Source organism: Oryzias latipes, chromosome 21 (genome assembly GCF_002234675.1).
Source record: "Oryzias latipes chromosome 21, ASM223467v1".
Taxonomy (NCBI): domain Eukaryota; kingdom Metazoa; phylum Chordata; class Actinopteri; order Beloniformes; family Adrianichthyidae; genus Oryzias; species Oryzias latipes.
In genome coordinates this window covers 13,456,159-13,483,467 of record NC_019879.2, presented here as the reverse complement: position 1 = coordinate 13,483,467, position 27,309 = coordinate 13,456,159, and the positions used below count along the sequence as shown (strand labels likewise).

At 39.7% G+C, this 27,309-nt stretch overlaps 1 protein-coding gene across 4 annotated transcripts in view; it reads right to left on the bottom strand.

Moving 5' to 3' along the window:
- The window catches only part of lrch1 (leucine rich repeats and calponin homology domain containing 1), a 119,213-nt gene extending 92,243 nt beyond the window's left edge, over nt 1–26,970 (bottom strand). Inside the window, exon 1 of one of the 4 annotated variants that reach the window (XM_011489505.3) lies at nt 26,377–26,970. In XM_011489505.3, coding sequence (XP_011487807.1) covers nt 26,377–26,602 — 226 coding nt within the window. In that variant the 5' untranslated portion in view covers nt 26,603–26,970. The remainder of the gene's footprint in view (nt 1–26,376) is intronic. The other 3 variants (XM_011489506.3, XM_011489507.3, XM_011489508.3) reach the window with 3 other exon arrangements.
- Between the last annotated feature and the right edge of the window lie 339 nt (nt 26,971–27,309).

The window sequence follows — 27,309 nt, the reverse complement described above, 5'->3', positions numbered from 1 at the left end:
AGGTGATCTGTGCAGCGTTGAGTTCACCTGGGTGATCTCAAACACGCTTATTGTGCATCTTGGCTGCACCTATTTGGTGTCACAAAGATAAATTTCCATCAGTTTTCTTTACTCATTTGTACTGTCGTGACAGCGATGCTGCTGTCAGTTTACCTTGTTGTTGCATTTTCAAAAGTGGATATTAAAATGTGACACTGAATTAGAAACAGCACATTGTAATTTCTGCATCTATTATTAAAGTATTTATTAGTAATACAGTGGAAATTAGTAGATTTGGTTAGAATGTTGATTTACGGTATGCGCCCCTAAATTTTCTGGTTGTGCCCCTAAAATTTTCAGTTAGGGGCCACTGTGCTCCTAGTGAAAAAAGTTAGTCTGGAGCCCTGAATGAACTATAAAAACCCATCAGGACACATGTCCCATAATGCATTGTTTTGTAGTCAATAGGGCAGCTTTCAGTCAGTTCAGTGCTAAATTTCCAGCTGTGTTCGCATAGGTTGGTGCCTTGCTCCCGCCCCTTTCTGGTGATATTTTTGTTTTGATTGACAGGTGATGGAGCAAAAACAAAAATATATGTCTCACACCAGGTGATCTGTGCAGCGTTGCGTCCATCTGGGTGATCTCAAACACGCTTATTGTGCATCTTGGCTGCACCTATTTGGTGTTGCCAACATGAATTTCCATCTCCTAATGTTTACATACATTTAAGTATTGTTTGAAACTGTGAAATGACCGAAAGGTTACTACGGTAATCACTTTGTTACTAAAACTTTTTTTTATTCTAAATGTATGGTATTTTGTTTACTGTTTGAACTGTCATGACAGTGATGGTGCTGTCAGTTTACCTTCTTGTTGCATCTTCAAAAGTGCAGAATAAAATGTGACACTAAATTTGAAACAGCACATTGTAATTTCTGCATCTATTATTAAAGTATTTATTAGTAATACAGTGGAAATTAGTAGATTTGGTTAGCATGTTGATTTACGGTATGCGCCCCTAAATTTTCTGGTTGTGCCCCTAGAATTTTCAGTTGGGGGCCACAGTGCTCCTAGTGAAAAAAGTTAGTCTGGAGCCCTGAATGAACTATAAAAACCCATCAGGACACATGTCCCATAATGCATTGTTTTGTAGTCAATAGGGCAGCTTTCAGTCAGTTCAGTGCTAAATTTCCAGCTGTGTTCGCATAGGTTGGTGCCTTGCTCCCGCCCCTTTCTGGTGATATTTTTGTTTTGATTGACAGGTGATGGAGCAAAAACAAAAATATATGTCTCACACCAGGTGATCTGTGCAGCGTTGCGTCCATCTGGGTGATCTCAAACACGCTTATTGTGCATCTTGGCTGCACCTATTTGGTGTTGCCAACATGAATTTCCATCTCCTAATGTTTACATACATTTAAGTATTGTTTGAAACTGTGAAATGACCGAAAGGTTACTACGGTAATCACTTTGTTACTAAAACTTTTTTTTATTCTAAATGTATGGTATTTTGTTTACTGTTTGAACTGTCATGACAGTGATGGTGCTGTCAGTTTACCTTCTTGTTGCATCTTCAAAAGTGCAGAATAAAATGTGACACTAAATTTGAAACAGCACATTGTAATTTCTGCATCTATTATTAAAGTATTTATTAGTAATACAGTGGAAATTAGTAGATTTGGTTAGCATGTTGATTTACGGTATGCGCCCCTAAATTTTCTGGTTGTGCCCCTAGAATTTTCAGTTGGGGGCCACAGTGCTCCTAGTGAAAAAAGTTAGTCTGGAGCCCTGTCTTATGGGTGTCACTCTGGGGGGTGGGGGGGTGGGGGGGGGTAGTTCTCCATTTTCGCGGATTTCTCTGGTCCTTAACCTCTGCGAATAAAGGGGGAATACGGTTATGGAAACAGTGTCATTGCAAATTGTATTTTGACTTTTCTAGAATTTCTATAAAGTTTTGCACATATGTGTGTAAAGGAAACATGGCTACTGACAGATACACAAATAACTACACTGCAGTGAAAACAATATTAGAATGGCATTATTTTAGTCTGGATCTGCTGCAGTAGTTCAGTTGAACATACATTTTAAAGACATATACATCTAATTTTAAGATTTTTGTACTCAGTTTCAAGTTATTTTTGGGAATATTTTGATTGACATAAGTGTACAAGCCACATAATGCTCATGTGCATGTAAATAAAAAATGTCTATTTACATTTAAATTATATCTATTTATAATGATTTCACAGCACTGATTTTCATTAAGAAATCAACTTTTTAAACCACAAAAAAAGAAAAATGATTTAACAGAAAAGAAGGAAAGAATGAGGAAGAGAAATATTTCAAGATATAGAGAACAAATAAACAGAGAATGAAGGGAAATGAACAGACAGGCATATTAACAGGATTAAAAAGGGGGAGTTTCCTCAAACTGGAAACCTACCAGCTATACTGTCAACACACACACACACACTCAAAATAATCATCAAATGCGACAACAACCCCCTACCACCACAACTGACCCACATATTTCATTACTGTCAGCATATCACTGACATGGTGTGTGGGGCTTCTGCCAATGCAGGAGAGGCTGTGGCAGCGAGACAACCAAATCCCATTTAACACACACACATTCTCACCAAACTGACACACAAACACAGCACCAGAAAACAGTGGTTTTTGCACTTCATGATAATGCTTCTGTTGGCCAAACCCAGGCCCCAGTTCTTCCTCAACAACAAGAAGCACAGGAGCATTAGCTGGGGATATGCACCAGCAAGTTCTTCTCGTACTCATATACATTTGCAGAATCTACATTGCATTTCACTTAAAACTAGGACAGACAGACAGACAGATTTTTTTGTTATTTATTTTTTTATCCAAGTACTTTGCTTTTATGATAGCAAACTGAAGCTTCTGATCAATCTGCATGAGGATTTGTTCTGTCGTGTGTGGGCATATGTTTACACTTATTTATGTATGCTGGCATGTGTGTCACAGTGAATTAGGATAAGCCTGCAGCAGAGGGGTATGGAAAGTGTGCGTCTGGTTGTTGTCGTCGTGAACCAGTTCAGACGTTTGTGTGTTTGGCTGTAAGAAACCAAAGGGATAAAGTGTGAGACAGAGGTGTGTGTCTGTGCATATCTAGGGGGAGTGTGGGCAAGTGTGTGTTTGGGGGGTGAATTTGGCCTACATATAGCAGGAGTGCCCCCGTTTATTAATTTAAAGGGATTCTGCATCTGTGCAGATAGACACATTAAATGTCAGATTAAAAAGACGTGCGTTTTGTTTTATAAGCATTTTATACCAGCAGATTCTGTTTTTATGAAAAAAAACATTCGGTAAAGAGTATTTTTGCAATGACTTAATACCTTCTACCTATATGGCTGTGTAAAAATGTGATTTGACCTTTTTTTGTTCATACTGTGATCTTTGCTCTGATTGTCATCAATAATGCTGTAACATGGCAATTTCCCAAGAAAGAAAAATGAAGAAATTCTCTTATTCTACATTATAAAACTATGGTAAATGGCAAACTTTAACTGTTTAAGATGCTAAAGGAGTCGAGGTGTCATGCAAAGCAAAAGCAAAAACATAAAATGAGCTGAGGGATGAAGATGTGATGATGAAGACAAAGGAAATCACTACCATCAGAAAACACACAAAAAAAGCAGACATGTATGTGTGATGTGTATGACAAACAGAAGTGCACACTCTGGGATTGTATTTTAATGGATTTGACTTCAAGAACTGTAATCCATTTTTAAGTGTTGATTGGAAACTGAGAATGTCTTTTTTTATTCCTTCTAATAACTGTAAATGTAAGCATGGACTAAGTTTAACCACCCGGTTTCAAACTGTGGGGTTAAAGGATTGTTGAAATAAAGTCCAACCCGGAAAATAGGTTTTATTTTGACAAATGTACCTGAGGCACTTTACACTTGCATGATTTCTGGTTGCCTTGGATAGCACAAAGGAACCAAAGCTTGTTTCCCCCGATAATCCGGAACAAATATTCAGTGTGAATACACCCAAGTGGACCCTGGTCCATGACCAGGAACTACCCTCATCTATGGAGGTGGTCTTGGTTAGTTTCCAATCGGACTGGATGAAAACAAAGTCGGAAAATGTGAACAACGATGAGACAGCAACTCACTGAAATGTGGTCAGATGAGCTCATTAAAGGAGTTTTTGTACGTTATTTACATCACTTCTCACCGTTTTCCCAACAGTCTATATTTCATAAACATTCATCAGCATATCTTTACAGCCAACGCCTCCTCAGTAACCGTCCTGCAGCAAGTAGCAAAAGTAAGAAGCGTTAAGACTGACGTTAAGACTGACGGTTGTGGGGCCACAACGAGGACTGAGATCAGTCCTGGTTGTGGCCCCACCGCCACAGCCCTCCCCCAGGCAGACGGCTCTTACTGAAGATACACTAGAGACAGCAAATTAAGTAAAATACCAATATAAAAGAATAACTGAATTAAATGAAGATATTACTAACAGTACCAATTTCTAAATAAATATTATACAGAAAAACGTATTTCCAAAAACAATTTTAAAAAATGAATTAAAAATAAGTCAAAATAAAATAAATGACGTTTTTGCGCAATTTCAATAAGAAAAATCGACTTCACTTATGAGTATGATGGGTCGTCACTGTACACGCCATCACCATTAAGCTTTCACTTCCAACCAATGCCTAAATGCCCCACCTTCTTCTCAGCCAATCACAATCATATTTTTTGCTTATAAATTCAAGAATGGTTGTCTGTCTCTGCATGCTAGATGGTTCACTGTCCCTCCTCCACCCTGTTTTCCACCTGGAGTGATGCTTTGTTAAAAGACTGGCCTCCAACCACCATCAGCGTCTAGGTTCTGGGGTTTACACATCTTTGGTCCAACTTCATCCCAAGCATACAAGACGTCATTAGTCCAGAACCAAACTACCAAATATTATGGATTTATATGCTACACATTTTTCTGTAACACATATCAATCCTAACTCCCATTTTTAATGTCTCCGTATTAAAGTAATGTGAAAGTTAATTGACTTTAGAGTTATCGGTAGTTAATAGCTAAATTAAAAAATTGGTTTTTAAGGCTACTTTGAGAAGTAACTAAATTCCCCAAAGGCTTCACGATCTCAGGCAGACTGTTCCAGAGACATGGGGCTTAATATTGGAGACAAGCCTCTCCGTGGGTTTTTGATAGAACTCTGGGAACAAATAAGCCAAAGCCAAAAGACCTGTAGGTCTACAAGGGTTTGGCAGTTAAAAGATAATCTGATTATAAAAAGAAGTAACATTGACCAAAAAACATTAAGAAACCATGAACTTTTTTTGTTACAGCAGGAGAGTAAATAGTATGATCCATAATACAATTTGGACAGGGTTGTTTTTAAAACCATCTTCATTAGGGCTGCACGATATGAGGAAAACCCGCGATATGCGATGTTAGTGATCAATATTTCAATGACGACATAACTTGCGATGGATGAACAACTAGCAAAAACAACAAAAACATCCCCATTTCAGGTTTAATTGAAATAACGAATTCTTCAAACAACCCTCAGCTAATTAGGAGGGTAACATCTAACATAAGAGCTCCATCTGATTGGTCAAATGCATAAAGGGATTTATTCAATTCATTAAATAGTTCAAGTTGCCATAAGATTGTTTTAGCACATTTAAGGTTTACCATTTATTGCGATTTTCGCTGACTTTTGCGATATGGATTTTGCACAACTTGAAATCAAGATAACGATAAATTTGCGATTAATCGTGTTGGCCCAATCTTCCAGGTGTCACACAAATGACTTGCTTGTAATCCATCTTGTCCTTTTTCAATTGCAGGGGTTGTTTAGACAAAAAAAAAAACATTGTGATGATTTTCCAGTAAATTTTGAAACCAAACTCAATGTAAACGCTGAAGTGAAAATAGTAGGCTACTTCTTGTTTGCCAGGATGATGTACACTGACACTTCTGGGCCACAGTGTGCAGTGGAAATAGAGCAAAACTGATCGTACATAGAGTGGTCGGCTGTTTCTGGCCTGCTCTGCGGTGCGTCTAGAGGAACTGCTATGCCAATGGCGTTTAAATCAAGAACCGCCAATTTGACTTTGAATTTTAAACAGGTTCAGCAGGACTGAGCCTTTATGCATCAATAACCAGAACTGTAGAATCATAGTGGTACCATACACTGAGCTGTCTCTCTGATATGTGCTTTTCTGTGATGCTTGCGATGGTTTCTATTAGTTTAAATTGTAATATATATATATACATATATATATTGTTAAGGTTGTCCATCAGCAGCTAAATTATAGAAAAATGTATCTTTAAAAAAAAGAAATAAAAATGTTTTTTTTTTATCTTTCATTAAAATTCCAATGGAAATGGTGTTTTATTATATTTGATCAAATAATGCAGATTTAGAAAGTGAGGAATATTTCTTCTTGAGCAGATTCTTTTGTATAAAAACATAAAAAGGCCACAAAGGAAGCCTAAAAATGACTAACTTGAACAAAAGAAATGAGTTGAATATTGTGGTAAACAGTATAGGTCCAAAGTCTAACAGAGTTGAAAATGAGCAGCATTAACAGCATTATTGAGGATTTTAAAATGTGTGAAGCGACCCGCTGTCCTGAAGTCACCATCTGACTCACTGGTATCAGGTATAACACCAAACACCACTTCCTCTGGCTCGTCAAGTATCTCTCTGCAGTTAGCAGCAATTCTAATGTGCACAGGTTTAAAAAAATTGTCTTCCTGTCGCATCATCGAAAACAAGCTGGAAAGACTTAAATTTATTAAAAATGACAACAAAACTGTGATCACTGAATTCTTTCTGGAAGAAGACAAGGTGCAAAAGTATTTTCGTAGTATCTGTTTTGTTATTTATTTATTTATTATTATCATCAGATTATTTTATGACAATAAAAAAAAAAAGATGAAGAGAAACGTCCCAATACAGGTCTTTTCTCCCTCTATCTCAATATGTACAATACCTTTATGGATAAAAGCCCGATAGTATTTCATCTCTGGCTGTACTTTACTGTACAGGGAGGTGCAGCCGTTTGGTGTCCCTAACAGGAAAAGATCGGAGCTTGTTAGTCCGTGAAAACAATGAGGTGGGGAGTGGTCGCTTCCTGTCTCTGTAGCGAGCAGAGGAGCAGCATCTAAGCCTTTCAAACCCACCTTAAGTTGTACGAAAAAATATCAAATCTGAGGAGCTTCTCCCATTCTACTGAGAAACAAGTAATCATGTGAGACTGGAGTATTTTCTGTTCATCTTAAAATCATGTCCTAAATACATTTTTGTCATAAACTTTAACCATTTGACATTTCATTAGAAAAGTTAGAAAGGAAGTCAAAGCAGTCAAGGGGTACTCGAAAAATAACAATGTTCCCCACAAACGAATAGAATGGTGATCAAGAGAATAGAGCTGCTGTTTATCTGCCAAGTTATTTGCAAAGTTTGCATGATATGCTTCATGACAGAGAAAAACAGTCACATGGATCAAACTGGGTTGTAGAAACAACGCTTCAAATGCTAAACAAAAGACCGAATACATTTAAAAGCCAATGCAGGAGTTACAGTTATCACTACAACGATCTCCTGTAAAATGTGCTGCTCTTCATCTCTTCTTAAAATGTCGAGTCTGGAGTATGAAAAGGGATTCATTCTTCTGAGAGAAACCCATTAAACACTCCATTGAACACTTGACTGTTTCATTTAATATTCATAGGGGCTGGACCCTCTTGTTACCTCTCTGTGGACAAATCATTGGACTTGGTTTTGAGGCGAAAGCTAAGGTGAAGGGTAATGTTACACTGTAGAGCTCAAAAGAACAAGGCTTGAAACGATCCAACTCCTCTAACCCCACACTGAGTATGAGTGCAAGGGATCTGAAGGGGGATTGTTCTCCTAAAAGACCCACGCCGATGAAAATTTTGTTTTCAACATGTTCTTGTGTCATTTTTCTTATGATGGAGGACATCACTCCATCCAGGTTCTTAACCTGCTGTATTCCTTTCAGGGTCATGGTGCTTCAGGAGCCTAACGTAGTTACTGTTTGAGGAAGACAGGGATCCCCCTGGACAGGTCACAAACATGTCACAGGGCCACACAATCACACACCCAAACACACAGCCTGAAGCATGTTTTTGAACTGTGGGAGAAATACGACATGTCCTGAAAAAAATCACACATGATTGAGGACAACATTTAAATTCCACAAAGAAAGGTCCAATCTGGGATAAGAACTGAGGCCTTCTCGCTGTGAGGCGAAAGTGCTAACCACTGCACCACGCTGCAGTCCAATGGAGGACTTCCATGAAGATTACTAAGCTTAAAATGGCATTTCTGAGTATTTCTGTATTCAAACCATTGTGAATCAGGAGCAGATAAAAAAGAGCGGTAGGTAAAAAATTGTGGGTGTGATGTATAAGCTACTATGGTGAGCCACAAGCTCCCTGCTCCGCTCCATTCTGATGCATCCACTGTCAGACAAATAGATCCATGAACGTCTTTGTTTTCCTCGCCTGAGCTGGAATCTGGATTTAAACTGTACAGCTGGATAGCTCCCATATTGCTTACCATTTTTGTTGCACTGCTTACGTTAGGTTGGGGTTGTGAGAGGCTGTAAGCTAGAGGGAGAGCATGTAAACAGATGGATGATGGGAAGTAGGAGCAAGCTTGCTTCACACAAACAATCTTGCCCACAACTCAGAGGCTAATTCCTGATGAACTCCTGATGCTCTGCAGAAATGATGTCCTAGAAAACAACACAGGATTTTGATTTTGGCTAAAAATGGCATAATCATTAAAAAAAAAAAACATTGGGAACACTTTGACAATAGATCAAAAGATGACCGGGGTGGGACTTTAACATCTTAGAAGATTCTGTTTGTTAACTGATGGTTGTGTTGTTTTGCTCTGAACCATCTTTACAAAAGTAATTTAATTGTTACAGCTATAAAAACTAAATCAAATGCAATTATTTTAAGTGTGTGTCCATGTGTGGTGCCTTTATACACAGGTGTGGTGGGAACACTGAACGGATAAACCCTCTTTTAACCCGGCAACCTAACACATTCCTGGAAATCCACAACTTCCTTTCCACAGACATATTAGTGTATGTGTATTTTAATGTGTGTGTGGGTGCGTGCGTGAATGCTGCCATGACAACCCCCCATTTTGGCAGAAGAACCGGAGAGCAGGGTGTTTAACCTGCGGGAGTTTCATGTCAACTGTCCATCCTCCATGTAAAACAACACTACATTTCCATCAATCAGTGTTCTCAAGCTTCCATCTCAAACAAATCTAAAAGGAACTGCTATCCCAGTCACAATCAGGCCAAACTCCCTCTTGATCCATCACCCAACCAGGATGTTACATAATTATTTGCGTCCATAGGGGTCCATCTATATATGGATCATACATTTCTGTTGCCATCTGTTGTCACTCTGCTCACTCCTCTTAGGGTTCAATACATGTATTACCTGCATAACTACTAAAAGAATATGTAATAAAAAACCATTTTACCCATTAAATACCATTGATAAATACAAAAATAACATTTCAACGTGTTTATTTGAATATATCCACTTAAGATTGAAAAGAATGGGGTAGCCAAAACATACTGCTGCTTAGTTTACTTCTTTTCCACAAAAATATCACAAAAATGTCAGGCCATAGGAGTCTAAATTTACTTCTATATACCAAGTAACTGTTTGGTCGTCTTAATTTTGTTAAGTTACAACAAAAAAATTAAAACATGCAAACACTGGTGAGATTCAAACACGTCATCCTTCTTAAACCACTTTCAATTTCTGGGTTGGAGAGGGGTTTGTTTTTAAAACCTTTGCTGTTTGTCCTGTGACTCATCAGTTCTCACAGAGTTACTGGGGTATAAAGTTATCAGTGGGTGGAGCCCACTCCTGTATCATACAATCAACCTGAGAACCAATGTGAATATAAAACATTCTTCCTCATAGACAGAACCCTGTAGTTTCTATGTGGATTCATATATTTTGAAAGCACTGTCCCTTAACTTCCACACTTACCAACAAGCAAACAGCTCCCAATTAAAAAAATCAAACAATGCATCATTAAAGCATTGAGTGGGGTTTGTTTAAACCAGGCCAGAAAGAAAAGTAGCCAATGGTGTCAAACTCCAGAATATAAGGGACGGTGCTCTGCTTCGTTTCAGACACCAATCCCCCCATGTGCTTTGTTACCTGGACCAGGTATGCTCCACCAAAGGCAAACTGCAAGGATGGGGAATGTTGGGAAAAGACACCATACCTTGAGGTCTAGACTTTGACACCTTGTTACACCCTGATTAGAAAGAGGCAAGGAAAGAAAATAATTAAATAAATAAAATAAAAACCTCGACCTCTTGGTTGGCACTTTAAATTCACAATTTAAATTCAAGGCTCTGGTTCAAATCCCAGCTGGGTTCTTTTTGTGTGGAGTTTGCATGTTCTCCTCGTGCATTTGTGGATTTTCTCAGTGCACTCTGGCTTCCTCCCACAGTTCAGAAACCTGCTTCATAAACTGATGATTTTAAAAAAGTTTGTCCCTTAGGTGTGAATGTAAGCGTGTGGCTGTATGTCTTTGTGTTTGTCCTGCAATTGACTGCTGAACTGTTGAGGGGGCGTAGCCCACCTTTAGCAAACAAGTAGCTGTGTAAGCCCCAACATCCCCATTACCCTAACCAGGAATAAATGGGTATGAACATGGATGGATCGATGTCCCATCAATGACATTTACATGTAGGTACATCGTGATGAGTCGGCAGTCAGAATGATAAGAGGTAAAGAAAGGGTCAGTAAACCGAGTCAATGGCACCAACATGTCGAAAGTCCTAAGTATCAAAACTGTGAGGCAGTGTTACAGAGTGATCGGTCATGCCTCATTTAAACATGTAATTCAATTTGCATTCATGGAAAGCACTTCAAACATTGGAATCTGATAAAATGAATCTAATAGAGAATCTATTAATGCAAACAAACAGTGCAGTGCATGAGTGTGCAACCCACAGAAAACTGCAAATCACTGCAGAACCTTCTTTATTGTCATTGTGGATTGTAGTGGGAAGCTGGCCACTGGCTGTGCTGAGGGGATCACACAGGAACGCAGTAACAGCCCATCAGATACGCAGCATTTTCAGCAGTGTGGGTGACAGCAGAATACAGTAGAAGAGATACATGCCAGGACACATCTGTTTTTGGGGGGAACCTACATGTGTTAATTCCATATCTTATTATCAGATAACTGCAGTCATTGGATAAAAGACAGGAGATTCTCCTGTCCACAAGTCACTTGAAACTTAAGACATCAGTTAGCATATAAATGGGCTCAAAACCTACTGATTAGTTAGAATCAGCAGTGCTCCTGTTTGCTTCTTGCTGATTACAAGTGTTAAAACAATGGAGACAACGTCAATATCTAATGATAAAACAAGTACAGATGCAAACGAAAAGAACTGAAGTTGCTAGAACAAAAAACTGTCTGTCTTTCTTGTAAGACCTGTGCCCGTTGCTAGTTAAATTGCCACACCTCACAAACATATACCGGTACTCATATGCACTTGTGTCAGTGAGCTGATGCCATCCTCAGTGTGAGCAGATTGGCCGGTGGAGACCTGACCTGAAAAGGAGACACGTTGCCTTCTATATGGTACCAGAATATAATCCAAAATACAACTGACACACAGAATCATTGTGTCAGTACAGTTACGGCCAAAGCAGCTGGTAAACCCTTTAATACCAGAGATTTACCTCAAGGGTTTCCATTCTTTGAGCTACCGAAACTCTTCAACCGTCTGCGCAATTCATGTTTCTGAAGCGGAGAAAAACAGCTTTGCACCGATAAACAACACCGAGATGTTAAAAGTCCCATTAGCTGTCGCGCACCACATTTGATCCATCCCCTGGGGAAGCGGTGAGCGCAGACAAAGCCATTTGGTGGTTTAACCCCCCAATCCAACACCTTAATGCTAAATGTCTAGCCGGGAGGAATTAGATCCCATTTCTAGAATCTTTGGCATGACTCTGCTATGGATTGGAACTCGCAACCTTCCAGTCTCAGGGTGGAAACCCTACCACAAGGCCACTGAACAAGAACCAGCTGACTCTGATGTTAGTAAAATATTGCATATCAATGCAAAGCTCCTTTTGTAAGCATCAAAATTTGTTGGAATTATGTTGATTGCAGAAACGGTTGAAGAGTTTCAGTAGTTGAAAGAGTTATGCTGTAGCCAGTGACAGCTCCAGTGGTAAAGGGCTAAATAGCCTTTAAATACATTAAAACTGGACATTTACATTTCACGCCCGACAGATCACATGTTATTGTGACTGCCATTCTATGAATGTAAATATAAATGTCTGAAATGCTGTTAGACAAACAGAAAATGGAAAAACAGTACAATGTTCCCTCTGCACATTGAGGATTTACTTTTCGCAGTCTCACCGGTTTCTTTTTCGGTGCAGTTTTGCATGCCTTTTTTTCCCCGTCTATCTCTCTCTCTCTCTCTCTCTACTGCGCACTTTAATATGCGACCTGATTGGCTGTTGACATAGTCTATCAATCTCTTCTGTGCCATGTCCCCTAAACCAAATGAGTTCAGTTTGCCAGAGTTACATAAATCCGAAATCGCAATCAGATCTCGATTTTCATTCTATGGTACTGGACTTATTTTTCTAAGAATGTTTAAACTTTGAGAGTTTAAACAAGAGAGAAAAGTGTGAAAAACTGCTTTTAAAGTCTGTCTAAAAAAAGTGGATAAACTGTGTAGTGAGGAGTTCTACAGCCTTAAATCCTACTTTCTCTCATCACGGGTAATTTACGGAACAATTCCTTTGTGATAAATGAGGGAACACTGTAAAAATAAATGATTTTGGTTGCTAATCATTAACATATCATAAACTCCATTCAGCTACTTTTTGAATTATGAAGTTTATGCATAGTTTAAGTAGTTTATACACAACTGTTACATAAATCTTAGGCAATTGTGTGTGATTTTTGCCAGATGCATACGCAAATTTGTGGCTTTTGACGCATGTACCACAAATGTATAACTTTTATATTATGTATACAACGCACAAATCACATTTAAATTACGCAATTGATGCACAAATCACTAATGAATTGCACATAAACAGTACAATAATGACGTACGGTTCATGCTCTATGTTGAATAATGTGTTCTTTGCGTGGTTGTACTTCTGTAGTTTTAACGTGGTTCATTTGTGACACATCCGTGAAAATTGCACGTTTCCCAATTTTCCCAAGCATATTCACATGTGACCAATTTTCATCCGTGCAATATGCACAAAAAGTTCATAGTGGCTGTGTGACACTGCCTTCAGTACTATAAATAACATCAAAAAAACGAAATAAATAAAATAACTGATTTTTCTTGTAATGAAACAACCACACAGCACTGTTTGGAGTACACTGCGGTCCTCTGCTACCTGACTTTAACGTTAAAGTGCTTGTTAGTGCAATGAACGCTGGAGGACAAAGGAATCCCACTGAGGTGGCTGCAGCTCTCTGGTTGACTCGCCTGTTTGTCATTTGGTTAGTAAGGGATACAAATCCTAGACCAGACAGTCATTGTGTCATTGAGCAAAGACCTAACCCCACTTTGACCCCAAATGTAAAAGAATAATCTGCCAGTCTAAACAATAAGTGGTGAATCCTCTATAGCGCAATGAACTTGTGGAGGGATGGTAAAAAGGGGGAAACATCATGACTGTAGATGACATTTCTACTTTCACTCAACCTTTTTTCTTGTGTTGGTTTGTAAAAACGTTCGTTTCAGTCCCTCTCATTTATCCAGTGCATATGATTTTTATGTGACACTAAACAGTGGACTTCCTCCCTTTTTTTTCGCCCACTTGCCGACTCCTGATTTCCTCTGGGTTCTTTGTTTGACACGTTATAGTCCATTTCAAATCCAATCATCCTTACATTGAAAAGAGTTACACGTGGTGGGGGGAACATGACACAAGTCTATTTAAGCCATCACAGATCATAGATACACCCTGAACGAGTCACCAGTCCACCTCATGCAAACAAAGACTCACGCAGAAACTCTAAAGCAGTGGTCCCCAACCTTTCAAACGCCACGGACCGGTATGACGTCACAGAAAGTTTTCACGGACCGGTCTTAAAGATGTAGGTGGATGATTATTGTAGCAACGCTACAATAAAGCAGGAACAGAGACGTGACAAGACAAACCCTAAGCTTTTATTTTGATACGCTGGACATTGTACATCGCACAGGTGTCATAATCCTCTCCCCTTCCCACACTCATGGTGCAAAAAAGAAGTAATATCTATTAAATGTAGCTCTCTTTTTTTGGAAGTCGAAGGCTCCTCTTCTGTCTCCTGGCTGGGAGACAGAAGAGGCAGAAGAGGAGCAAAGAAACGTTCCAAAGACGTTTGTTTTTTACTCATTTTGCTGGCTATTGGGTTTTATTTTAGCGGTAACCTATCACGTGACTGAGAAGAGCGCCTTGGCCTGCGTCAAGAGTGACATAGACGGATGTAACAGAGAATCGGGCAATTTTTCAAAATAAAAACATCTTTCAGATTCCGAAATAAATTAAACAGAAGTCATGTAAGTTATTTATTCTTTCTGTGCTGCCCGTTACCAAATGACCCACGGACCGGTACCGGTCCGCAGCCCAGGGGTTGGGGACCGCTGCTCTAAAGGGCAGTTTAGAGACTAACCTAAGCATGCATGAGAACATGCAAACTCTTTTCAGAAAAACCCAGCAGGAATTTAAAAACCTCATGAAAAATAAAAAATAAACAAACACGCAATGATAACTAAGTTATCAGTGTTGTATAGAAGCACAACTGAACATTGAACATTTAGCCACAAACATTTTCAAAGGAAACCAGATGCATTCATGAATAATAAACGGCGTGCTGCAAAAAAAAAAAAAGAGTTAATCATTTAATGGTTGAAGACATAAAAAAAATCTAATTGTGATTCTTTTTACTATTTTACTGGAGCTCTTTGTCAGACTGCAAGTATCATGCAGTATTTTAATGTAAAAATGTAGAAATTCTTATGTTAAAAAGTTACAGCATTCTGATTAATGGGGTCTAGTGGGGCTAGTGAGAAAAAGTACAATCTGATAAACGGCTAAATCCTACACACCCACTGCATCAAAAATGGGACATGTAAATCATTACACAATATCAGTCATTATTTCCCTTCAACTGAACACAGCATAAGGACTTAAGGGGGAAAATGCATGTTCAATAACATACAAATAATACTACTTCTTATGATTAAACAAATTTTTAACTCATCTGAAGACAGTACACAGGGTAAAGAAATCATGTGCACACAATTAATGACATATGTCTTAGTTTCTGCTCTCTGAACTATACCAGCTAATACTCCTTGAAAATTTAGAGCACGGACTGAGCAGAAATTGTCCAAAATAGCACTTTTTCATTGGTATGATGCTCTCTTCTCATTGCAAAAAATCTTTTAAGATCTTCAAAAAAATAATGAGACAGATAGAAATAGTATGAAACAAGCTCTACTTTGTGTTTGACTGCAGGTTGAGACTTGTGTGGCTCTTCACAACAAACTCCTCCTGTGCTATTTAGGTTTGGGCATGAGTGTGGCATGTCTGCCCCTGCTGAAGAAATCCAGCTGTACTTCAGATGTGCTTATCCGTCACAGTGGCTGGCTTTGTTTGGTCTCTTCTAGCTTTGATTCATGGGAGGATGTTGGTCCTTTTGACCTAGTGTCTTTTGTGCCACTTCAATGGTTTTCAAACTACCGTAGGACAGTTTCATGGGCTCTTTTCATGTGAGTGTTGACTGTTACCAAATTTCACAACTTTGTCTAGTTTGGTTTGTTTTCCCACATGACACTCTTAAAATTGAGCCAAAGAGAGAAGAGGACTAAACTGCCTGGAAAATTCCCGCCAAGAATGTTCACATAGAGGCAGTATTACCTGACTAAGACATGGTCCTAAAGCACAAAGAAAACCGCCCACTTCCTTTGGTCTCCTGGTTATCATGCAGAAGTAAATGTCTGCATCTCCTTTCAACACTAAATTTACATCAATAGATATTTCCCAACTTGTCAATTCCACTTCTGCAGTTTCCAAGGCCATTTCTTTTTCCAATAAAAATAATTAATTGTATCAGGGCTCCAGACTAACTTTTTTCACTAGGAGCACTGTGGCCCCCAACTGAAAATTCTAGGGGCACAACCAGAAAATTTAGGGGCGCATACCGTAAATCAACATGCTAACCAAATCTACTAATTTCCACTGTATTACTAATAAATAATTTAATAATAGATGCAGAAATTACAATGTGCTGTTTCAAATTTAGTGTCACATTTTATTCTGCACTTTTGAAGATGCAACAAGAAGGTAAACTGACAGCACCATCACTGTCATGACAGTTCAAACAGTAAACAAAATACCATACATTTAGAATAAAAAAATGTTTTAGTAACAAAGTGATTACCGTAGTAACCTTTCGGTCATTTCACAGTTTCAAACAATACTTAAATGTATGTAAACATTAGGAGATGGAAATTCATGTTGGCAACACCAAATAGGTGCAGCCAAGATGCACAATAAGCGTGTTTGAGATCACCCAGATGGACGCAACGCTGCACAGATCACCTGGTGTGAGACGTATATTTTTGATTTGCTCCAACATCACCTGTCAATCAAAACAAAAATATCACCAGAAAGGGGCGGGAGCAAGGCACCAACCTATGCGAACACAGCTGGAAATTTAGCACTGAACTGACTGAAAGCTGCCTTATTGACTACAAAACAATGCATTATGGGACATGTGTCCTGATGGGTTTTTATAGTTCATTGATAAATTAAAATAATTTAAAATACCAACCGATTAAAAAAAAGGCTACATACATTAAAAAAAATTAAAATCATTATAAAAGATATAACTTCCTGTTCTCCTTCAGTCTCGCTGCAGCCCCCTTCCGGGCCTGGTCTCCCCAACGATCCAGGCGCGGCGCTGGTTCAGCTTAAACACGTCTATCGTTGCATTTTCCCCACGTGTTTTAAATGTGTCTAAGACTAAATCGTGTTGTCGCTCACACGTGTTTAATGTTAGAGCCCCGTCAGCTGTCACGCATGTACGTGTGGGACATTTATTCTCCTCAGCTGGCCCAACTCCCGCAGGACCAGGAGCGATGTGCTGCAGTGACAGCGGCGCATGAGAACCGTGGTTTGGTTCGCGAGTTTGGGACCCCTGCTGTAGAGTCTGGCACTGGTACACAAGCCGCAGGTCGGAAGAACGAATCAATAGTTCACTTGCTCATAGCTCAGACGCACGCACATATCAGGTTGTGATGATATTTGTCTCCGTTTTCCTTCCCACAGATGTTTACGCACGCTCGATTATCTCTGAGGTGAGCTTTCAAACTTGACAAAAAAAGTATCAGAGGAAACAATCCCTGGTGCAAATCAAACCTGACGGTGTAAATGCCCTCTCAAACCCACACACACTTCAGTGTTTTGGTGTCAGACATATTTTAACCATTACGTAGCTGTTTAATTTATATTATTTTAAGTACCACATGGATCATCATTTGATTTTCTTATAAAAGTGGTCCCAGTGGTCTTTAATCATGACTATACAGTTTTAGTCAAATTCCAAAAACCTCAGTCATTTTCTAGGACATAGTTTCTGCAGAGCAGAAGTTCATTAGAAATTCACCTCTGAGTTCTGGGCAGAACTATTGTCACAGAAGTAAGCCTGCGCTGGTTTCCCATGATTCCTTTGTTTACACGCTCTGCTGTTAGCTTACAGCCCCTCACAACCTCGACCAAACATTACTGGTGCAACAAATATGGCGAGCAATGTTGTAGCTTTCCAGCCGTACAATTTTGATCCAGATTCCAGCTCAGACGAGGAAAACCAAAATGAACAATGATCTATCTGCCTGCAAATGGATCCATCAGAATGGGGAGGAGCAGGGAGCTTGTGTGGTAGTTTGTACGCAACTACAAGCTTTTTCAAACGGAATTTTTTTGTCTGCTCCTGATTCACAACAATTTGAATAAAGAAATACTCAGCAAGACATTTTGATTTAAAATTATTTTACACATGTCCGCTATCATCAGAAAAATGCCACAAGAACATGTTAAAAACACCAAAAGCGCCATTTTTATTGGACTGGGTCTTAAGTTAAACCATGATACAAAAATCATTGAAATTGCAGTCTTAATATTTATGAAAACTGACATTTTTCTGAAGAAAAAAAAACCAATACATCCACTATAAAGAATAATTAAGCTCATACTATCAGTGGACGGAAGTCTTTACAACAGGAAGTAGAAGTAAGATGTTTGCTGATGTTAGCCACAAGAGGCCCAATGACTGCTTAAAGAGCATGGAGGAGGATGTTGCCACACAAATCAAGCACTAATATGACAGAAGCCTGCACTCTGAGGAATACTGGCACTTGATCAAACCTATTTAAAAATAAACAAGTAAGTACCATAAAGAAGAGGAGAGGTTCTGTGCCTCAATGTGGGCACTGACGGACAGAGAAGCTCCAGGAAACAAACAATACAGCCTTTGGTGTTTATAAATCATAAACTGACTGTAACTAATGATGATGATGTCATCGCTTTCTGTCAGTTTTATTAGACTTGCAAGTGTGTTAGACTCTGCCCTGCAGCCTCAACAGAACTCAGAGTGAGAGGTAACTCAAATGGGACGTTAACACAACAAGACACGTTACTCCTTCTGGGTTTGTCTTTGACAAACTTAGAAAACTCTAAAATGTGTTTTTTCTGAGACTGTTTCTGTGAATAAGCAAATGCACAACCAAAATCACCTGCCCCACGAAAATAATGCCGTCATAAGCCACAGTTTGTCATATTTTCATATGCAGAATGTAGCTGCAGAAGGAGACAAGTTCAGCAATCAGAGGTGTTAAATAGAAGCCCTCATGCTGTCAGTGCAAATGAAGAGTGTGGTGGGCGGCTCACTGAGCATACTACACTGTACAAAGGTCAGGACTGTAGAGGGAAGCAACGAGTTGAACTGATCAGCATCAGGAAAACATCTGCCTATGGGTTGGTGCTCAGAGGTTTTTAGAGGAATACTCAGAAATGCCTGAATGGATCAAAATACCGTTTTGGGGTTGTTTTTTGTGAGAAATGAACAATACAATACACTTAAAAGCTTAAAACGTTGATTTTGCATGATATAAACCCTTTAAACTTGCTTTAGGTAAACCTTGATTTCTGCCAGTTCTTAAAATACTCTGCACTGGCTGATGTCTAAGCAAACAGAGTTATTTCATAAGACGGCACATTTCTGGGAAGCCCAGAGTCGTTGTTGTGGAAACAGACAATAAAGGAAAAATGAAATGCTCTGCTGCGTGAAAACTCCACCAGGTTTACACTGGTGAAGGATAAACTTTAATAAAAAACCTTAAAAAGAAAATACTGCTGTTTGAGTCAATAGAGGCATGTGATATAAAGATATAGATCTGCTCTGGTGATGGTTGTCTAATGGCTCCTTACAGTTAGAAAGCCTGACGAAAGTTCTGGAAGCACAGAAGAAAAGGTTCACAGTTAAAGCAGTCCAACTGCTGCATCAAGGACAACAACGTTAGTGATTTAAAAGCAGATTTTGTCACCACTATTTATTTAAAAGTCTAGATCACAATTGTTTCTAGACCAAAACCTAGATTTCAATGTGTCTAATAATATCATAGCACCGTTTTTGAGAGTAAGCAGGTTGTTTCAATTTGCTGCAAATATAAAAACAAACAGTCAACATAAAATGCAAAAATAATATTTACAGTTCATCCAGAATAAAACAGTGAACATTTATCTCCAGGCTATGATGAACATCAGAGGAAACACCATTAACAGTATATGAAAACTCGACTGAATAAGTGTAATTTAGCGTGACGTATTGTGGTACGTTGTCACGTTATTGGTACGTTGTCACGCATTCAGGTGTGCTCTCCGCATTCGACCCATCCGTTGGAGGCGCGGTGAGCTGCAAACATAGTTGCCCTTGGGAACTATTTAGTGGTTTGCCCCCCCAAATCAAACCCTTTCAAGGTGAGTATCAAGCAGGAGGCATTGGGTCCCCTTTTTAGAGTCTTTGGTACCCCTCTGCCAGGATTTGAACTTATAACCTTCCAGTCACGTGCTGGACACTGTACCACAAGGTCATTGAGTTGGTAAATAAAGTAAATTCAGTGTCATTTATTTCATGATGGAAACAGAAATTGTCAGAAAGCACTGATTGGTCTGAGTAAACATTTCTATGGCAACCGGTCTCACCAATCACGAGTGAGCTTGTTGGAAGTCCCCACCCCTACTGCTTAAAACAGGCTCAGGTCAATTGTTAATCAAATATTTTGAATGTTAAACATGAGACCACCACTTTTATTGAGGCATCTGATTGGTCAGTTTAAAAACTTGAATAACTTGCACCACAGCAAAAATATCATGCAAAGAATTAGAATAATCAAGAACATGTTAAAAAATGTATCAGAGCAAGAATGGTTATTCTGACCACAAGAATGACTGAGTAACAGCTGTTTATTTCTCTATAGAAGTCTTTGGGATGTTTGCCTTGTTGCAACCAGCAGGTACTTCCTGTTAGGAATGCCAGGGGGAGGGGTCACATAGTCCAGTAGTCCTATGCAGTCAACGAGAGGCACAAAGGTTTTACCTAAATCTTAAGCTATGAGATCAACCTCAGACCTATTACTGTTTTCTAAACGAATGATTCACATGCTAAAGTTAGGAGATTAAAACACTCATGCTACCAGAATGATATAAAATCAGGGTAAAAGGTTTTCTTCCTCTTCACAGACCAGATTATTGTGCATCGTTAAATCAATGTTTTCTGGAAAGAAAATTCTATAGAGTAAAATGGGCAAACATACAGGTGGTGCATCTCATTTCAGATATTATTAGAGTCAAATAAAGGCAGATTTACCCCCCAATTCAGGGCAGCATCACCTCAGATAAACTGTTTCCTGTTTAACTCAGTCTGACCATTAACACCAGACACATCAGTCCTGCGTCTGACGAACAAAGCAGGCTAACGATTAAGTTTGGTTGGAGTTCTATCTTCCCAGCGTTTTTGCGTCTGCCTGCAAGGCTGTAAAGAAAACTTTCAAGATGATCGTTTTCTAAAAACCATCATAGTGCATTGCACGTTATTCTACCATTGACAAGGAGAAAAAAAGTAAGAAGGAGGAGAAATGTAAGAAATGTAATATACTTAATATATACGGGGCGGCCGTGGTGCAGCGGTAGGGCGGTCGTCCCATGATCGTAAGGTTGCAGGTTCGATTCCCGCCTTGCACGCCCATGAGTCGAAGTGTCCTTGGGCAAGACACTGAACCCCACCTTGCCTCTGGTGGTAGGCGGGCGCCTGTGTTTGGCAGCGGAGCGACCACCAGTGTGTGACTGTGTGTGTGAATGTGTGTGTGACTGGGTGAATGGGTCTGTGACTGTAAAGCGCTTTGTCCTTGTAGGAAGAAAGGCGCTATATAAGTATACGCCATTTACTTTATGACACCAAACAGCCATTTTATCAGGACAATGTGAAGGAGGAGTCCCGGCGCTCAATAACCACAACTGTCAGCGAAACACAGAGAAAATCCACAAATACACTGAACCACACCGAGCTCTGGCAGCCTTACTGTGAGTTGATGCGTTTAAATAGAGCCACGTGTAACAACAGTTGCTGCTGCAACGCCCCGTTGCATGTTGTGTGTAAACTCTGTGTTACACTGGTGTGTTTTATCTAGTGTTTTCTTTGACAGCAGCTTTGTTTGGCTGGTGTGAATCCTTTGAATTCTGGTGCTGATCAAACTGGAACACTTCAAGCTTGCTTGCAAGTGAATTCTGGTATGGTACACTACAAAGCACAGAGGCCATCCAGACCCACAGAACAAATCTGAAAACCTAAAATAAAAAGTTCTTCCTAATATAAAACTGCAGAAAAAAAACAATGTAAAAAATATAAAAAGCAGTCAAAAAAAATCAAGGTTTATCTCATTAGGGCAGCTGATTAAAGGTGGAATATCCTTAATATGTCTTATATAAATGAACATGAACATAACAAAACAAAAAAAAGAAAACATTTAGCAACTTAAAGCTAAAATCATAAAGCAAACTTGCCAGTCTCTGCTCTCCTGAGGATTTGTGAGATTGCATTTGAAAAAAAAAAAAAACGATGACAAACAGATATCAAGCATTCATCTTAAAGATTTATCAGGAACGTAAAAATAACTAATGAGTGGAGTTCAAACATGTGCTACATTATCAGTTTATCTTCTTTCTCTTCTGCAGTCATTCCTCATGCGTTCCCACTGCAGACTTGTGTTAGTTTAAGTTCCCCACTGCAGTTATGTAAGCCGCATTTCTGTTAAAGCAGGCATAAACAAAGTGACAGGGCAGCGCAGCAAAGCCTTTCAGTCTGAGAGAATGTCCATGATGTTCTTGGGAATGCTGCTTTTCGGAAAAAAGCTCTTCAACTTTTGTTTTCTTTTGTTTTTGTCTCCCAAAGCAAAGATGAGTTTGTGTGCATTGTCCCTAAAGCCCAGATGTTCTTCTAATTGACTGTAAATAAATGGACTGAGTAAGAGTGACGTCACCCAAAGAAAATGACAACGGATTTTCCGCACAATAGGGCTACCCAGATAAGGCGACCATCAATGAATGGTTTATTTCCAACAGGGGTCAGCAACCTGCGGCTCTTTTTATCCATGTGCTGCAGCTCTCTGTGGTTTTGAAAATAACTATTATGTTCGGAGATTGCTGTGGTGCCTGTAACCCTTGTGCTATCCTAGGCATTTTAACATTGGGAGTTGGGTCGTCTAGACCCACTAAACAGTGCGCTGAACCTTTTTTCTTCAATGATTTGTGATCTTCACTGGTGTCCATGGATTACATGAAATCTTTCCACCTTTTTCCACCTTTGTCATGGTAGGGAGAACACGTCAATGTAAGGGTGGGGTCATCTAAGATAGCACAAGGGTTAACACCGTCGGGATGTGCGAGCAAACAGGTGGGAGAAAGCAGCGTGAACGCGCGTGTCTGTAAACGCAGACCTGAGTCTGTTATGGGTAGAAGCCTCTGGCTGCAGTCTGCAGACAAAGGCTTGCCTCGACGTGGTTAAACACATTGAGCTCCGCCCACTCTGATTTTTCATCACAGTGAAGGTTGACATTCAAAAATACTAAGTGTCTTAGCTTTATAAAACTGATCGTGTTTCTTCAGTCAGTAGTGATCGATCATGCTTAGGAGAAGATTATCTCAGTTCTCAGGTTCCGGTTGGTTGTGGATCCGGTTCTAGATGGAATTGTATTCTTACAGGCTCTAAATTCTCTTTTTACTTTATAAATTAAAGTAAGGTGCTTCTGGATTTTGCTTCTTTTTCCAGTGACACATTTAGTTCATACTGATGTTGCTTGGATTTGCCTGGGACTGCGATCATCTGCAGAGTTTATTTATAACATGAACGACATCCTGAACATTGACTTGCTGCGTCTGCGAACGCGCTGAGGAAGAGGAGGGTGGTGTGTTTGTCCACTGAGCAGAAGCAGGGAACACAAAGGCAAAAAAAGAAGCGATATGCATTATTTAGTCTAGTGCAAAAACTAATATATATTTATATGAGATAAGAGCCGTTTCGTTCGCAGGGACATTTAACCCCGCCCACATTGAGCCATGCCTTGGTCTGCACATTGCAGCCAGGGGTAGTTGGCTATGGGATGGAAAGTTCTTTAAAAAATACAGTACACGTTGAATAGGAAGTGAATAAAAGCCTCGTCATGCAAAACCTCTCCGGGTCACCTGTCAACCAGACAACAAAGTCTGAAATGTAGCAAAATAAACAAGCAGCTTTTGCCCCAAAAACATCCTGATCAAAAAGTAGAAAAAAGTAATTTGTTGACTAAAATCTATTGGAGAAACGGATTAACTGCTAGTTAATTACAACATATTTGCTACTTTTGCGGCCTTTCGGGAAATAGTTCTCATTAAAACCCATTAAATGACAGAGGATCAAGGAGGATCATGAACATCTCTTCACAAACTTTAACGAGTGAAATGATGCCGTTCACTGGAAACACCGGCATCATTAACGAAAAGTGGACTATTTGTTATGTGGTGCGGCGCGTTGTCATGGTAACGTGACATGGTGCCGAACCACTGCTGCAGTCAAGATTCGGCAATATACATATGCTGATCACCTCTTACTGGCTGTTTTTGTCCAGATGATGAAGCTAAAAGTTGTTTTAAAGAAGCCGGCGCAGTGATACAGAAGATTTAGGCTAGGTGACCGGAACTTCCTTTTTGGGGCGTGCGATTATCACTTTATAACGCACACCCAGCAGCCAATCAGAATAGAGTTTTCACCTGGACTATGGTATAAACTTGTTTGTAACACCCCACACCTTTGCTGCGTTAGCATATTCACACCTGTAACTCCCAACATTCTTTACAACACTAAAAAAAACAACTGATACCTCTTAAACATGTAACTACGCTAACTACCAACCTTATTAGTATCACATTAAAAAAAAACAGTCAGACGCCACGGCACGTTAGCCGCATTAGCATATTCACAAAAACACCCAACCTTGTTTGCAACTCCTTAAAAAAACAGACTGACATTTGATGGAGCGATGTGTACCTCTCCAAACCACTTCAACATGAATAAATCAATAAAAACAGACAGAATGACTTGATATGTTAGATCATTTTTGGGAAGAAATGACAGCTTCTAAGGTAGTGTTGTAGTGTGGAAAATACGGTCCTACTGGCTCCAGTGAAATGAAATCACCTTTTTAGTGTGTGAACTGGATGCCACAATATTGCATAAAAAAGTGATACATCTGAAGGAGCCAGATGTTTTCAGTAAGCAGTGATTGGTTTAAGTCAAAGTTTCTGTGGACACTACACCAGCCAATCAGGAGTGAGTTTGTTGGAAGTCCACACCCCTTCCACATACTTTGGGACATCTGATTGGTCAGTTTACGATATTAATAACTTGGAATAAAGAAAAAATATGAAAGAAAAAAATGGAATTATCAAGAACGTCTTAAATGAAGCTGTTAGATCAAGAATGGTTATTCTGACCAATAGAATGACTGAGTAATAGCTGTTTATTTCTCTATAGAAGTCTATGGGATTTTTGCCTTCTTGGAACCAGCAGGTACTTCCTGTTAGGAATGCCAAGGGGAGGGGGGTCACTCAGTCCCAGTCTCATATTCAGTTAATGATCTTCCTATTTATCAGCACAACTACAATAAAGTTTAAAAAAGAAAGCCCAACTGACTCAATTAGAGAGTCCAAAATCCCATTGACTTCTATAGAGAAATAAACTGCCATTCTATTGGTCAGAAAAAAACATTCTTGATACCTTTTATTAAAACATTTTCTTGATAATCTAATTTTTTTTCATGATTATTTTTTCTGTTGTTCTTATTTATTCAATGGGAAAAACTGGTGAAGTGTCACTACAATCAGAGCATGCTTGATTCCAGGATCTTTGTTGTCATTTTACCACAGGGTGAAAAAAGAAAACCATCAATGTGTGTTTCCTCACTGACATCATCACTAATATGAATTTGCTCCAAGTTATGCTGTGTGTCTGGTGTGTTTTCATTTGCTATAATAATGTAAACGATAGCAGGGCACCAAAGGGAAATATTAGGTATGAGAAACAAATGACTTCCAGTTTTTAAAGTTAAGTCAGTGTTTTCTTACAGAGGAATAAAGACACATTTCTGAAAAAAGAGAGATAAAACACAAACAAAAACAAAGCAGAATGTTGGGTAAAATGTGGCTTTTACAAAGAGAAAAACTATTCTGAAATCGCACGTGTTTTTACACTGAACCCTTGAGCAAAAACTGACCAGCAGGTATGCAGCTCACAGGAAGGAATGCGGAAGCTGCTTGATCTCCTCGGTCACACAGGTGAGACACCCGAAGCTGAGGTCAGCAGATCTACCCGCTCTCCTTCCATCTGCATCTTCTGCCACTATAGACACCTTCCTCTCCATTTCTGTCAACACAGCGGAGTGTCTGTTTGGCTCCACATGCGCGTGGACAAGAGGAAGTGGTGGGGATTTCCACTGAGGGCCCACTCAGATCCCTGATACCGCCTCCCTGCCCACTTTCCCTCTGCCTGTGTGGGCTTTTCACCACCTGCAGATCAGCGTTCCGTGCGGTCGGATGCTTCTCTGCGCATCCCAACACTCAGCTGATCACACCTCCGCACAAAAGCAGCACGCGCGCTTTTCACGTAAATAACGGTCACGCCACCCCCCGTCCAGTTGTGCCACAAGCACAGCGTCGCGCTATCCTCACCTGCCTCCACGGTATCGCTCAGGTCGTGGTTCGCAGCAGTGCGGGGAAATTCTTTCATTTTCCGGCAGCTGAGGTTGAGAACCCCGCTGGCCGCCGCCTCCTCCAGAGCCCGCTCCAAGCCGCGGTTGTGAGGCAGGTTGGCGCCGCAGATGTGATTCTGAATCGACGAAGGAGCAGCGAGCTGGGCAAGAGGAAGGCGAGCCGACTCCGGTCCCAACGTCGCCATGATTCTCCTCCTCTCTGTCTGCACCTAGATCCAAGAGGAAGAGCGAGGCTGAGCGCGCGTGCGGGCGAACAGCGGGGCAACGACTTCCAGCCTCGTCACGCCGCCCTGCTGCGCAGCCAGGATCCGACACGATTGTCGCCGCCGCGTTTTTCCTCCGTCTGCGCCTGCGTCAAGCGTCACACAAGGGCAAGAGCCACGACACGACGTCTGACTTTCAAAATAAAACACCAGCTCACAAAACAAAGGTGTTTTTAAATGTAAACATAAAATAATAATTATTATTGTTATTCTTTTAAAAAAGTCACTCACATAAATACTTTCATATTGTATGTGCAATGTCTTAATTCATATACAAATGCGTAAGAAATATCATAAGGAAAAAAAACTATTCATGATGTAAAATTTGTTAGATTTTATGCCACTTTTGATGGTCTTTGAGTAAAATAAAATTTGTTTGTTTTTACACAAAAAATGTGTTTCCTGTATTACTTCTTCACACGATTTTGACTTTACAACAACTTTCAATTTAGTGCGGCTGTTCAATGGATCCAAAATTGTTCTGAACTCGGTAAAGAACGCCCCCTGCTGGAAAAAGAAGGAAGTCCGTGTTTAGATTTAAATCAATGAAACGTGCGGAATATTAATAAATGTTAAAAAATGTAGATTCCGTTTTTTTAAGTTTATATCATGTCTAGTTTATTTGGGTT